At 40.7% G+C, this 16190-nt stretch overlaps 1 protein-coding gene across 3 annotated transcripts in view; it reads right to left on the bottom strand.

Annotated features, from left to right (window-relative positions):
* The window catches only part of usta (uronyl 2-sulfotransferase a), a 48790-nt gene that overhangs the window by 23632 nt on the left and 8968 nt on the right, over window positions 1–16190 (bottom strand). For all 3 annotated transcript variants that reach the window (XM_061704901.1, XM_061704900.1, XM_061704902.1), the window contains exon 3: window positions 1642–1685. In XM_061704901.1, coding sequence (XP_061560885.1) covers window positions 1642–1685 — 44 coding nt within the window. The remainder of the gene's footprint in view (window positions 1–1641; window positions 1686–16190) is intronic.

Raw genomic sequence — 16190 nt, 5'->3', positions numbered from 1 at the left:
TCAATTGTATTTGACTTGAAACAATAATTGGAACCTGGTGGTTCCTGATAAAAGAGATTGTAGTTTTTATTCTATTTAAGTCAGTTTACATTAAGCTAGTTTTTTCACAGTAGCACTCACTTTTTTGGGGGGAGAACCTGGCTTTCCACTGAAGAGAAAAATGATGTTTGTCTTTTTCCCGGTGAGCCTTGCGAACTGTATCGATTCAATCTTTGTGAGTAAAACATGCAGCACTATCCGCTTAAATACCGCCTGATTGCACATTAAGCACAATGACATTTTCAACAGAATGTTCAAGAACTATATCAGCTTCTCATCAAGTTCCTCCTTATCGGTCATGTTCTCGAACACGTGCACTCGTCATTAACACGACACATTTCAAGCCTTGAAAGAAATTCAGCGCTCTCGTGCCTCATGACACGATTACAGCCATAATGATGACTGATGGGAAATATTACGAAATGCTTCATTGTCATTCAATTCCAGTTGGACTGTTTGGCTTTGAGAATGCAGCGTTGCGGTTCACAGATGTCGCGTGATGATGACCGAGGCAAGAGACTCACAGCGGAATCTCAAAGTGGAACACAATCCAACAATCCGATCTCACATAGGAAATCATGTAACACAATTAATTTGTTCCAGGGTCAAACTGTCACCATCATAAAAACTTGAATGTTATGAATGTCTTTAAGAGGGGACCTTCATTACACAGAAAGAGGATGGAGCGAGATCTGACCTTGTGGAGCTGAGCTGTTAGAGTTTTGTGTTTTATGGCGAGTCATCAAAGTTTGCCGCCATGCTTCGCCCACACCAAATGACAAGTACTAAAAAAAAAAGGTCACAATTTAGCATGGCCCATTTGTCTACGTTTCAAATTTGGTAGCAATCTGGAAAAAAAATAAAAATAAATCAGACAAGTAAATCTTTAAGGACCTCTGAAAATGGCCATAAAATGACCCTAAAATCAAACCGAAATGACAGACTTTCTGTGTCTTTTCAAGCATGGGATTTTCAGACTTTTTGGTGCGTTGACTAATGATTGAAATGCGGACCGAATGTAATGTTTTCCTAATCGGAACAGACTTCAGGGGCTGAATTCTACTTAAAGGACACCTGGAAAACATTCATTTTTTGTCTTGATTTAGTTTCATTTTTTTTAATATGTCCCCTTGTACACTTACAAGTCCCCTAAAGATGAAATCAATAAGTTTGGAATGAGAAAGAAAGTGCACAACCATCTCACAAACCAGACCCTTTTTTTTTTTTTAACTTCCTTTTTCTTTTGATAGATGTTAGCAATCATGCTAACTCCAGCAGTAACGATGCTGCCGTGGGACGCCGTTTGTTTCACTCAAATATCTCCCTCATCGCTGTCATTAGGCCAAAACAAACGCTGTGGTTGTTCGGAATGGCAATATTTTTATATTAGACATGACTGAATAATACTCCATACGACTAGCTACGTGGCTAATGACTTGTTCAAAGTAGCTCCTATAGCTAGTGTTGCTTCTATTGCTAATTGCTACACAGCTGGGCTGTATACAAACTGTCTGTGTCGAAACTCTGTGTGGACATACGTATTAGAATAAACAACACATAAACCAAAGAAGAATAAACACCAGAAAAAAAGAAGGGACTCACTCTTGGAACAGGAGGTCCGTGGTCATCCTCATATGTAGATGACCCTGCAAAAGTACACACGAGAGCAGATAATCAGCATTAAAAAAAACTTGATCCCATTGGATTTGGATTAGTTGTGAAATTCTGTTTGAGTTATTTCAGTTTTTATTTTGTTTCAGTTTTGGAGAAAAAAAAGTGGATGAATTGTGCTGAGCAACAAGTGTTAGCCGGGCTAACATCACTTAACCGCATTGCAAATATGACGTCGCTGTCCAAATGAAAAGCGTGCGTCTCCAAATTTTCTCCATTTGCTTCTTTTCATCTGATACATGTTCTTTATGTTTCGCATTACAATGTATGGCTTTGCCAAACAAAAAGCGGCCACGTTGACATCAGTTTGAATGAATGACAACCATTTTGTCAATGTCCAAAGCATGTACCTCCAAACTTTGTGAGTTACTTTGTTTGATCCGAAACACAGCAAAAAAAAAAAAAAAAAAAAAAAAAAAAGCATTTTCTTTGTGTTTTGGATTAAAAAAAAATAATAATAATCTCATGATTTCTGACGAACAACAAGTGACCTTGTTAATTTCAGTTTTAGAATGAATCAGAAATATTTTGTCATTGTCCAATGAAAGACACACACCGTATCTCCAAATTTTATTGTTTTACTGATTTCAATTTACAACTCAGCAAAAACAATTATTTTTCTTTTTATGTGAAAATGCACAGAATGTTTTTTTTTGTGGCAGTTTCCTCTTAATTCTGGCAAACAAAAAGGGCCACGCTAATCTAAGTTTTACTCTCAGTCACGTATATTTTGCCACGGTCCAATGAAAATCATGCATATCGCAATTCTTTTACCGTGTATTTCCGTTTATGAATGTTTACAAAAAAACAAAAAAACAATTGCAATTTGGCTTTCCGTTGGACAGCGACGCTGTGTTTTGTTCCCTCTCCAAACACGTCTTCCCATAGGGAGCAACATGTACAGTTAAGCAGTGCAAAGATGCTCCGTGTGGGAACAATTGAACTCTTTCAAGGCGTTTCCATCACAGCCTCTGAATGGAAGCGCTGACTTCAGACAGCAGCCTTTTCTTGTGGCCACAAACAACGCTCGTTCCTTTTTTTCTCTCTCTCCAACATCCAGGTGGTGCGGCCCCGGAGGGAGGGAATGAGGTAGTGAGGGAGACGCATTGGCTGAGCGAGCAAGGGAATAAAGCTGCGAGGAGAGGAAATATTACATAACGGAACAATCTCTCCCTGTGTCTCCAAAATGAGATACACACAAACATGCTGGTTTACACACAGGCAACGTTTCCCCGTTTGGCTACTAATGCGAGTGTGTTGTAGATGCATCTCGTGGCAACACGACAGACAGTTGGGGTACATTTACGGACATTCGGCCTACGCTGCTTGGGAACTGCCGTAGCGATGCTCGGCGCTAGGCTATGTTGCAACGCACAAGCTAGCTACAACCTGTGGCTTGATAGCTAGCGCAGTTAAACCCTGTTTTTCTACAGGTTGCCTCCATGGCAGCAAATAAAAACAAACAAAATAAGCAACACTTATGACAAGTATCAGTATCATTCAAGAATGACAGTGAGTAATTAACAGGAGAAAGAGAGAAGCCATGCTAACCGCTAAGCTATGGTGAATTATAGTCGTGAAACACCAAAATAAGTGCTTAGGTCTTACAGTACACTTTTCACAAAGGTCTGGCTGGAATCGCGTTACAGCAGAGGGTAACCAAATACGAACAGCAAATTTGCAGGTAAAGCGTCTCGAAAGAAAAAAATAATACATGCCAAATTCCAATGAATTTGGGACGTTGTGTTAAACATAAATAAAAACAGAATACAATGAGTTGCAAATCATGTTTAATTGAATACACTACAAATATAAGATATTTAATATTCAAACTGATAAACTTTATTGTTTTTAGCAAATAATCATAAACCTTTATGATTACTTGAATTTTATGGCTGCAACACGTTCCAAAAAAGCTGGGACAGGGTCAGGTTTACCACTGTGTTACATCACCTTTTCTTTTAAGAACATCCAATAAACGTTTGGGAACTGAGGATACTAATTGTTGAAGCTTTATTGGTGGAATTCTTTCCCATTCTTGCTTGATGTACAGCTTCAGCTGTTCAACAGTCCGGAGTCTCCGTTGTCGTATTTTACGCTTCATGATGCGCCACATATTTACAATGGGAGACAGGTCTGGACTGCAGGCCAGTCTAGTACCCGCACTGTAACACATGCAGAATGTGGTTTGGCATTGTCTTGCTGAAATAAGCAGGGGCGTCCATGAAAAAGAAGTTGCTTGGATGGCAGCATATGTTTCTCCAAAACCTGTATGTACCTTTCAGCATTAATGGTGCCTTCACGGATGTGTTAGTTACCCATGCCATTGACACTAACACAGCCCCATACCATCACAGATGCTGGCTTTTGAACTTTGTGTCCATAACAGTCCGGATGGTTCTTTTCCTCTTTGGCCCAGAGGACACGACGTCCACAATTTCAAAAAGCAATTTGAAATGTGGACTCGTCGGACCACAGAACACTTTTCCACTTTGCGTCAGTCCATCTTAGATGAGCTTGGGTCCAGAGAAGCCGGCGGCGTTTCTGGGTGTTGTTGACAAATGGCTTTTGCTTTGAGTAGTAGAGTTTCAAGTTACACTTACGGATGTAGCTTCGAACTGTATTTACTGACATTGGTTTTCTGAAGTGTTCCTGAGCCCATGTGGTGATATCCTTTACACATCGATGTCAGTTTTTGACGCAGTGCCGCCTGAGGGATCGAAGATCACGGGCGTTCAATGTTGGTTTTCAGCCTTGCCGCTTCCATGCAGTGATTTCTCCAGATTCTCTGAATCTTTTGATGATATTATGGAGCGTAGATGATGAAATCTCTAAATTCCTTGCAATTGTACATTGAGCAACATTGTCCTTAAACTGTTTGACTATTTTCTCACGCACTCTCGCCCCATCTTTGCTTGTGAATGACTGAGCAATCCAGGGAAGCTCCTTTTCTACCCAATCATGGCAACCACCTGTTCCCAATTAGCCTGTTCACCTGTGGGATGTTCCAAACAGGTGTTTGATGAGCATTCCTCAACTTTCCCAGTCTTTTTTTGCCACCTGTCACAGCTTTTTGGAATGTGTTGCAGCCATAAAATTCAAAGTTAATGATTATTTGCTAAAAACAATCATGTTTATCAGTTTGAACATTACATATTTTGTCTTTGTAGTGTCATCAATTAAATATAGGTTGAACATGATTTGCAACTCATTGTATTCTGTTTTTATTTGTTTAACACAACGTCCCAACATCATTGGAATTCGGGTTGTACAACAGCTACACAGTCAGCACATATGACAAAAAATGAAATCCGAAAACTGTAAGGTAATATGCACATTATCACATACATCAGCCAGGAGGAAGAGCCTATTACGTCAAAAATATATTAATAATATACGAAATACTTATAATATCAGCTATTTTATTTCGGTTGTTTTACGCTTTATAATGCATAATTCAAATTTTTAGTTCTAAAAATAAAAGCACATCTTTGCTTTTTGTTCTTAATAAACCCATTCAAAAATAAAAATACTCCCATTATAATTTTCATAACGTTACCGTGAAGGGATTCAAATTTACACCGCGATATGAATTTTAGGCCGTATCGCCCAGCCCTGACTGTGACCTTTTGATTTATTCGCGTTCTCCTCTAGCTTGGCCGGGTGACAGGAAGGCGCTGTTGCGTTAACTCATTAACGTGAACAACACAACAGTAACCTTGTTACACTTGAACTGTGGTTTTGTGGAACGTTTCCACTGGGGGGGCTGTGTGGGAGTCCTCCGGGGAGGGACCGTCATCAGTCACACCTACGAAATGTAACCCCAACCTCTCCGCAAACACGCACGTCCACCCATGTGGACTTGTCATTAGGACCTGGGATCGGAACACACACTTTCTCGGGAACTAAAAGTGCTCGTTAAAGTTGACAGCCGACCCACCACGCGCCCACTGAGAAACCTGAAAGCAGCAATCGGTAATAATTACACTTAAAGAAATAACAGCCTGAACTCCACACAGGCTGGCAATAGGAAGGAAAGGCATCGCAGTGGTTGCCACGGTAACCCTGGATCACTTCCTTTAGTGGTTTAAAGTTTGGAGGACCAACCGGGACACTTTTACTGACATTATTAATATTATTTGAAAAAAATTAAAACACATAATTTACTCCATTTTTTATAACCCAAACCCCAAAATAAAAGTGTTATGTACTTACTATAAATGAAAGAAATCATAATTTGAAATAAGTCACTGATGGTGTAGTGGTACACTCGCCTGACTTTGGTGCAGGCAGCGTGGGTTCAGTTCCCACTCAGTGACGGTGTGAATGTGAGTGCGAATGGTTGTCATTGTCTATATGTGCCCTGCGACTGACTGGCGACCAGTTCAGGGTGTAGTCCGCCTTTCGCCCGAAGTCAGCTGGGATAGGCTCCAGCGTCCCGCGACCCTAACCAGGATAAGCGGTGTTGAAAATGGATGGATGGATGGATGGATGGATAATTTGAAATGAATGTGGCTCATGTGCACTCTAAGTCACCTGATTCCACCTCACTTTGAGAGTCTGGGGGAGGAGGGTCAGGAATTTGGAGTTCATCTGAGGTCTTGGAACTTACGAGGAATCGTGCAACAAGGCCTGAAGGTGTTAAGTCAATTTTTCCATCCGTAATAAAGCTGGGGTCAAAGGTAAAGCGGGGAAACGGCGGCAGGTTCAGCAGCCTGCTGGTTAAAATTCCTGCCTGTTTCCCCACTTATCTCGCGGTAACTAATTAAGACAGAGTGAGCCTCTTAGTATCTTTTAAAGGGGGGGAAACAAGTCAAACATAAACATATTAATGTGTGTGTGTGTGTGTGTCAGGATGTGACTGATGGCCGAGCTACGTGGAATGTGGCAGCGCGTCGGCATGTAGCTAAATGCTTAATTGGATTATTGGGTCACAAGATCTGTGGCTTTCGTTCTGGTCTGGAGCCGCACGGCCCAATTGGCATCTCTATCGATATGGCCACAAAATCTGCTACAGCTCATTAAAAAAATGAAATTAAATTACAGCAAAAAGAGCCCAAAAAAATCGAATAAAACAGTAAATCATTTTTTAAACGAGCCGTTGAATTAGATTACAGTAGACCTGTGGGAGTGGTTAAGACGATCTGAACAAAAACATTCATTAGAAACTTGACACGTTGAAAATTATTATTATTATTATTTTTTGCCATCGTTGTCCGTGAGAACACAGAAACAAATAAATGAAACACAATGCTTCGACACATAGTTTAATTAGAAACAGGTGTCTTCTCCCCAAGTGCCATTCATTTACAGTCTGGACACAGCGTGGTGAACATCTCCTGCTCGAGAGCGAGTCCCAGAGTCTCCAACAACTGCACAAAAACTTTGTCGCTAGTTGCCTTTTACTTTGAAAGGCGCCGGATAGGGTCGGAAAAGTCGCTACGTTGCTAACACTGAGTCATCGCTACGCCCTACGAGACAACTTACCTAACCCTCACAAAACCAACAGACATCTGTACTCTTACTGGTACTCGATAAGATGTTTCGATACTACGACGCCAATACGACTTCATGGGCCTGACCGTTTATTTTCGAAGTTCGTGGTATTTGACCTCTTCCTCGGGAACCGTTACACGTGTACGCAGAGAGTAGGCGAGGCCACTACGGAACACGCAGGAACGCTTGATGATGAGCATGATGAGGCGAAATGAAGCCTGGTGGACCCGGAAGGTCACCAGACTGCTGCCCTGGAATGTTCCAGTTACGGAAAAGCAGATTACAGGTTCTTCTTCAGCGAGTGTCGAGATTAAACCTTCTCAGCTTTCACCACATCCTGCACAGACCGGTTGAGACAGACAGACGGTTGGAAGGTCTTTTTCAGATATTTAAGAACTATTTTTATAGAGGAAATGATGGTTTCCATGAATCTTCACGCTACGACATGAGCTGTCTGCTAGCGTATGCCAAATACCATCAACTACTTTTTACTGACCAACAGTCTTCAAACTATTTAGTGGAAACAATTCATTCCAGCACAGCATGCTCGGTTTACAAATTCAAGCTCCACTGAAAGCAAAACAAAGCTACAAATTTCATTGGCAACAGTTTTAAAAGTCAGCAAATATAAAATAAGAAAACCCAAAGCAAACCTGCAGCCCCAAAATTCAAAGGAAAGAAGTTAGCTCCAAGCTAGTTCGGACAGAAACAATCAAGGTCAGTCATACATTTGATGCGATGCCTTCTAAAGACATTTAGATGTTTGGGTGACAACACTTTCACCGAATTGCTCAAATCTGAGCATGGAAAATGTTCCAAAGGGGTCCATAAATGCTCCTTTTTTATCCTTTATAGGGCAGCAAAACGTAATTAGCTAGCACATCATTGAGACTTCTGGACTTCATTGGATAAGGGAATTGTTTGTTATTCAATACAGTGGCCTGTGATTGGTCAGTCATTCGAACTAGCCATAACTAGCAAATCTTTAGGTATAGTAGAGGTAGTGGAGGTGTAAGCCGGTTTATGTGCAACCTACTCGCGCATTCGGCAAAACAGGTCCAAGCACTTCCTCCTGGTTCAAGTGAATGGCGAAGGGGACATTTAAACATCTACTATAAATAAATGGTATACATGTATTTAACTTTTGTCCAAAGACCCCGGCCACAAAGAAAGCATTTTCTTAGCAAGTTCGGCTTCAAACAATGCTGTTGTCAAACCGTAGTCATGCTCGTCAGCGTATTATACACAGGACGTTAGCTGACCTGTTTTCTGGGTTTGGTCACGTGACATTCCGTTAAAAGCAGATTATGCTTTTTGCTATTATTTGCTATTATTTGATATCGTTGTAGTTCTATCGTGTAAGTTTGACCTCAAACTTCATAACACAAGGAAATACATGATGATATATAAAGATTTACAGGACAAAATCACTTGAAACATTTATTTATTTTTGAAATCTGCTAAACCAGTATTATGTACGTAAAGACATATGTCGGAGATTAAATAGCTTAGTACACGTAACACTGTTAAACTTGGAAACATGGCCACATGCTTTTACTAAACATTTGGGACATAATTGACACCATATGCAAACACACTAGTTACAGTATATACAGGCACGTGCGCGTATGTGCTGCCACCCCACCCATTGATTCGGCGACCCAAAATTCCACCCATCTCCCTAATTACAGAAGGGTCACGGTCTTTGCCTACTCGTCCCCGCTTTGCCTCACGCCGCTGTCACGTCAAGACAAATCCAGGGTAGACATAAATAAAATACACCGCGCCGTCGCTTTGTTTTTGTAGGTGTCCCAGACCGCAATGCGGAACACTGAGGTTAGGAACACGGATGGAACCGCCGCAACGGACCGCCGAGCAAAGCCATAAAATCAAACATGGGAATCTAAAAATAAGCTGTGGAACATGGGATTCCCCTCCACTAATTTATGTCGAATGATATGATCACCTTTATAGACACACACCTCCTCCGAAGGTCTGGTTTCTGGGTTGACCTTAGATTGGCCTACAGATCGCTAAAACAAGTGAAATAAAGCGAAACATGAGGTTAAATTCAGACCCTTGTAAGAAGTGTCCTCAGTTTACTGGATTCAGTGGTTCTGCCCCTGAGTCATCAGCAATTCTTGATACGCAAAATAAATAAACAAGTTGGGTCCAATTTTTAGGCTGTTGGTGAAACAAAATGTGCTTCATATGTTGCGATGGGGGGACGGACAGAAGAAGCAGAATTCCCCCTCGGTTGAACACGTGACGCATGTCAGGAAGTGGCGTGAAAACACGGCGAAGTGGACGGGAAAAAGAGTCGGGAAAAATCGTGCTATCAAATGGATTTGCGAGCTGACGTCAGCGCAAGATTAATTACTGGCAGCTTCCTTAGTGGCTTGACATTCCTCGCAGGGAAAAAAAAAAACACTCAGTGATTTCACCACAACATGGATGACACACACAAACACACGCCTTGAGTTAGAGCACTAAATAAGACATTCTCTCAATTTCTACGTATGGAAAGCGTCACTTTAAGTTGCATGGAAAATTAGTAACAGTCTTAAATCACACTAAAGAAGGTGGCTAGCTCAGTGGCTTCCATCCTCAGCATCTCCAGCGCTTTCATGGAGGCTATGCACACAAAGGCCAATCTAAAAAAAAAAAAAAAAAAAATACCGGTAAATTATGATAATGTACAGTTATGGGGGGGGGGAAACGTTTTATTCTATAAACTACTCACAACATAACTCCCCCAAAACAATGTCTTGTCATTAATCACTGCCAGTGACGTTAATGTATATTAACTGGATTCCAACCATTTACTTTGCAATTTTTAGAATGATGTTAAACAATATTATATCATTTTTAGCCGTGTAGCTTCTGGGAACATTACGCGTGTCCACTGACGCTGCTGTTTTGGTTAGCAAACGAGTCCAAATGGGCTCAGCAGTTACGTCTTTAATGTCAACGAGAGAGTCTCTGAACTGGGACCATTACAGTCACTGGAAAGTGACTGCAGGTACTGGTGTCTAATTGAGTATATTTTCACTATATAGGAATACAGTGTTTGTAACCCTGCGGCAATTCTCATTAGCCTTTCAGCATCAACTGTCATGGAAGACAAAAGAGAAGAAATGGGAAGACAAAAGCGGGGGAAATATGAGCGTCCAGATGATGAAAATGGCAGCGGAACAAGCGACAGCACGACACTGCAATGTTGGAATGCATGACGGCATCACAAGGAGAAAAAAAAGACTTCATAAAGTCGTGTGGACAATGTAATGAAATATATCTGTGCCCTAAAATACAAGTGGAGTACTCGAGTTAGTAGACGCGTGTCTCACCAGAAGTGCATTCATCGGCACGATGTTTATTAAATAACATCCATCCATCCATTTTCTGAGCCGCTTCTCCTCACTAGGGTCGCGGGCGCGCCGGAGCCTATCCCAGCTGTCGTCGGGCAGGAGGCGGGGCACACCCTGAACTGGTTGCCAGCCAATCGCAGGGCACATACAAACAAACAACCAGTCGCACTCACAGTCACACCTAGGGGCAATTTAGAGTCTCCAATTAATGCATGTTTTTTTTGGGATGTGAGAGGAAACCGGAGTTCCCGGAGAAAACCCACGCAGGCACGGGGAGAACATGCAAACTCCACACAGGCGGGGCCCGGGGATTGAACCCATTGAACCCTGACGCTCTAACCAGTCGGCCACCGTGCCGCCTATTAAAAAAGATAATATAATAAATAATAATAATGTGACATTGCTGTGAGAGTGAGGAAGTCATTCATTAAAGGTATTTCAAATAACAACAACAAAAACAAGCTATATGCTAATACAGTACTGAAATGGGTTGTTAGCATGGTCACTTCTCCAAGTCAGTAATGAAAAAAACATAAATATATTTAATGTGGTTTGATTAGGAAAGGTGTGCTTTTTGTTGTTTTTGTTTATTTAAAAAAATCAAATTTTATTCGATTATTTATATTTTAAATTAAGTTTTTTAAGCATATGTGTGCTATTTAATTAATCTATTTGTGATTTTAATATTTAAAAACAATGTAATAAATTGTATATGGTTAATACAAGAGAGGTGTGCTATGTTTTTTATTCATTAATTTGTTTTATTTGTTTGTTTGTTCGGTGTGCTACTTATTTCTATATTTAAAAAATATATGCATGTGAGGTTTCTTCAGGATAGTTGTTTTTTTATCCATTTATTTATATAAAAAATATTAGGTTAGATTAAGATAACAAACTGCGTCTGAGGTTTCTTCAGGACTCTTCTTTTTTTTTAATTGTATTTAGAAAATAGATACAATATGAGGTGTCTTCATGATATGTGTGCTAGTTAATATAATTATATGTAATAATTATGAGTTGAAAATATAATGTTCTGTCAGGACCAGTGTGCTCTGTATTTGATTTCTTTGTTTCTTTTTTTGTAGATTGTAGTATTTACCGGGTATATACTGTAGCTCACAGCCACTGCATACCATCTGTATGGTATCTGTAAAGCTGTATTTCATTAACTTCAGTTATTAGGCTCAGTTTATTTATTGATTTGGCATTCCTCAGCAGGAATTGCAGCACGGTGTAACGTCTACTCTAAAGGTGGGAAAAGTAAAATAGTTCTTAAATATAAAAAAAAAGTGACCGTGCTGCTGCCGTGACACATTCACCGTTTACACGGCATCCAACTCATCTGCATGCCTTAACTATAAATGCACTACTTGAAGATTCTCTGTAATTTAGGGTCAAAATTTGGCACCGGTCTCGGTGCGCGTGTGTGTCAGCGAGAGAGCCCGCAACGCTCGCTAATTACACGGTGCCTGGCTTCATCTGCTCCATAAATTCACTTTTGGTCGGGCTCCACGCTGGCCGATGGCGGACTCAAACGCCCTCGGAGCGGGAAGAGGCCGCTCCCTTGTTTTGGATTGACTTCTTTAAGAGAACGCTCAGGACAAAAAAGAAGGTGCGTGTGCACTTTGGCCTTATGACAGGAAGTACATTAAAAAATACACACACAAACGGTCACAATGATTTGCAATGTATGTTGGGTATGTTACAGTTTTTTTGTTTTTTCTTTTAGATTTCCTCATCTAGCGGCGAGGTGTGGCTACTCAACCGCACAGAGTAACAGGTGACTATTAGTGGCGAGGCATTTGATCTTACCAATGACTTTTTTTCCAAAAGTCATCAAAACAATATACAATACAACATAAGTCTTACTCTATAATCATGTTTTAGGTCAATGCCAACCTTTTATTTGCAGTCACACCCTTTATTTTTTTCACTTGTAGGAATGTTTTTTTGTTGTTGTTGTTTTTTTTTTTGATTAATCAAAATACTATACAATTTATGTGTCAATGCGAATATTGTATGTACATTTTCTCCAATCCATTTTATTTTCCTATGGCTTAGGCTTCCATAAAATATTACATAACATTAAAATAAACACCAATTAATAATGGCACTTCATGAAAATAAGAATAATGATTTTTTTTTTTAGTTAATAATAATCACCATTATCACCTTAATTACAATCATATAGTTTACTAAATAACCACAACAACAATAATCATCATATTCATAGTCGTATATTTTGACAAATAGTAAGATAATTAAATAGTGAATTCTTATGATCTTCTGTCTTATTTTTATCGATAAATACTTGGTTGTGTTCGTCCCTCACTGGAATTAAGCTTTTGTTTTTTTGTTTTTTATGTCAATGTTAAAATTATATTTGTGGCAAGGCCTTTATACTTAATTATTTGTAGAATAATATTACTTTTTTTTCTAAATCCAACAATTAAAAAACAAATAATATGTTAATTATACAATATTGCTGCAAGGAATGACGAACCTAAATTGTTTATCCATTCCTTATTCTTAGTGTTAAAATTCCATAAGGTGTATGGCCTTCATTTAAAAAAAAAAATCTATTTATCTAATAACTATGCCCAAAAATCAAGAATGATACTTAATTGAAAAAAAAAAAATACAAAATATGTTTTATATCAAAATACCGCTGACGTTGGCCCAAAACCACCAAAGTCTAAATTCGGTCAACCTTATACTTTTATCACAAATATTTTCTATTGGTCAGTCCCCACGCGGGTCTGTTATTTTGACCTAGTTAATATAATTATATGTAATAATATAATTATAACTGACCAATCTAAAGTGTTGAAAATGCTTTTCTCTCGTTCCCGATGCAACGTTAACAAAGCGGAAAAGCGCTACTTTTGAAGATGCGAGGATTCCGCCTGACGCCAGCCAAATGTTATCCGTAACCTGACACTGTTGACATATTCATCAGCATCTGCAAACAGCCTTATTTTCTCCATTAACCCCGCTTTGAATACCAGCTTTTCGGATGCCACGCGTGTTCTTGCAGGCAAGACATACTATCAGCCATAATTGCAGCCAGCCAGAAAAGGTGACCAGCCAGTACTTATTCAAGTGGAGGCACATGGCAATCGAGTGGCTAATACGATTTGAGGCAATACAGAGTGCATGTGCGAGGTCATTAAAGCGCTCGTTACCAGGAGCACACAGGACGGGTGTGTGTGTGTGTGTGTGTGTGTGTGTGTGTGTGTTTTCACAAGAAGGACCTCGTAACCCCCATGACTTCATCGGAAAGCCTCCTGAAAAAAAGGTCCACGTGCACATTTTCCCGCCCCCGTTATTTTCCTCGTCAAGTGCCAAATAAAGTGCATGTCCCATATGCGGAGCACATGTCAGCGGGGGTGTTATTTTGTTGTATTTTTAGGGGACATCCGAGCGCGCACGAGTCAAGGCCAAAGCGGTCACAATGGAAGATGGAAGGGAGAACGGGGAAGGTAGGCGTTGCGAGCAAAAGGAGCGACGTGCCCAAAATATAACAACAGATGGCAGCGCTTACTTCCAAGAACTGCGAGGTCGTATTTATAGACGAGCCCTTTGAAGGAGGGCTGCGGACGGTCAAAGCGTACGCTGCACTTCAGAGCGCTCATCTGAATTAAAGGCGCAGGAGCCCGGCCGGCCTCTTTGCAGACTACCAGCGCAAACTTGATCTTTGGTTTTAGCCGCCCGTTTCATGCGAATTGACAGTTGAGTCCAAAAAGACATCAATCAGGCATAAGCGTTCAACGTAGCAACGCTTGGCAAGAAATCCACTACTTTGACATTAACAGATGAAAATGAGCTGACTTAAATACATACAATGGCGTGACCTGACTCGGAAAGCATGAACGCGTCACATCGCTTAGCCTATACAGTCTGCTAGCTTAATGCTAACACTGATTAGCATCTATGTTGCGGTGCTATAACTCTCGAAGCAATGGATTTAACACAAAAGGTGCAGCAACAGGCGTAGACAGGCATCATAACTGCGCTCACAGTCATATAGTCTTCATCCTCTGTGAAGAACGACTAATGTGTGTGCCGTACTGATGAGCCTAGAGGAGTTGAGACGTCTCAATGAACAGTATATCCGTCTGTCTGTCTTATACTGCCCCCAGGTGGCCAAGGGGGGCACACCAGAAAGAGCAGTACAATTGATGCAGTGTGACAAAATCTGTTTCATTCCTTTTCATTCTATTTACTAATGTTTTTATGAAGTTCAATATTATGGAGTGCTATTTTTCCTCATTTAAATCCATATTACAACATTTTGTTGTTGTTTTGAGGACGACAACATTTCTTGTAATGAGGAGAAGCGCTATAGAAAAAAGACAGATTCTTGCGTGCAACGTGACGGGTTTCCTACCCTTTGAGCCTGCACCTGAACGCACCATCTGATTCAAAGAACAAAGGGTTAAGGAAAAAAAGAGATGAAAAACAATGAAACCAACAACACTGCACAGAGCCAGGCATCTGCGAAGATGCACACAATGTACAGCAGACACTAATTACGGAGCGTGAAATGACGAAGCGGTCGTAATAACAATAAATACATAAATAAATAATAATAATAACAATCATTCTCACAAGAACAACACTTCTTTTCAAACGTGACATTTTCACATCAGCCTCTGGTCTTACTCAATAATCTTTCCGTAATTCAGACAAAACTGCGGCATTTCGCTAAAGCTGATTTGAGGACGACATGCCAAACCGCATGTACGAGCGGACGAATTCGAGTCTACGGAGGGTCGTGAGGAAGCGAAGTGTTGCGTTTAAAGCGCGGCAGAACTAAACCGGGCTCTGTTTCGGGTCAAGGCCGAAGGTGCTAAATATGCCGCCCTCGGCCGCGTTAGGGCCGTACGTCACACGTGCACACTGCCGCACTGTACTGGAGCCAGCGCTGATCCAACACAGGCGGCCTCGCTGAGCCCGTGCACACGCGTCCGAGGCGACTGCAAACAAACACGGCTGTGGATTCATGCTAATGGCACGGCAGGCTTACGAGCTAACAGATGCGAGCACTGTTATTATATACAGTCAACCCCGTTTAGCGCAGGGAGGGGGGGGGGAATCTGCGATATAAAGAGAGCAATATAACCTTTTCTTTTCTAGTTTTTTGACACACATATTTTTTGACACACATATTCACATTGTCAATGTATTTGAACACACGAACGAAATCGCAAAGCACGAAATGCAAAGAAAGCACCGCGCAGCGTGTTGTAGTGTCTGCGTACACGTTTGCGTGCGCTATGATGTTCTAACGACGGAAAAAGAGCGGACGCGATCGTGGCTCTCCTTTCCCACGTGCGAGGGCATTACAGCAGCTACGTATTTTCTCCGATACGATACCGCATAACCGCTGTGGTACATACTTCACTTTCAAGGTCCAATAAATATTCATGAAAATGTACAAAAACATTTGTAGCAGGACATTTTCTGATCAATTAAAGATTGTAAAAATCTTAAATATTGAATCCTATATAACAGCTTAAATCTTATCTTTTAAGGAAAGTGCAACATCAATACTTCTTGTTGGGAAAGTGCAAAGTGGATACTTTGTCTTCTTTTTAGGAACTTGCCAGATCA

Source organism: Phycodurus eques, chromosome 18, assembly GCF_024500275.1.
Source record: "Phycodurus eques isolate BA_2022a chromosome 18, UOR_Pequ_1.1, whole genome shotgun sequence".
Taxonomy (NCBI): Eukaryota; Metazoa; Chordata; class Actinopteri; order Syngnathiformes; family Syngnathidae; genus Phycodurus; species Phycodurus eques.
This window is presented reverse-complemented; position numbering and strand designations above follow the sequence as displayed.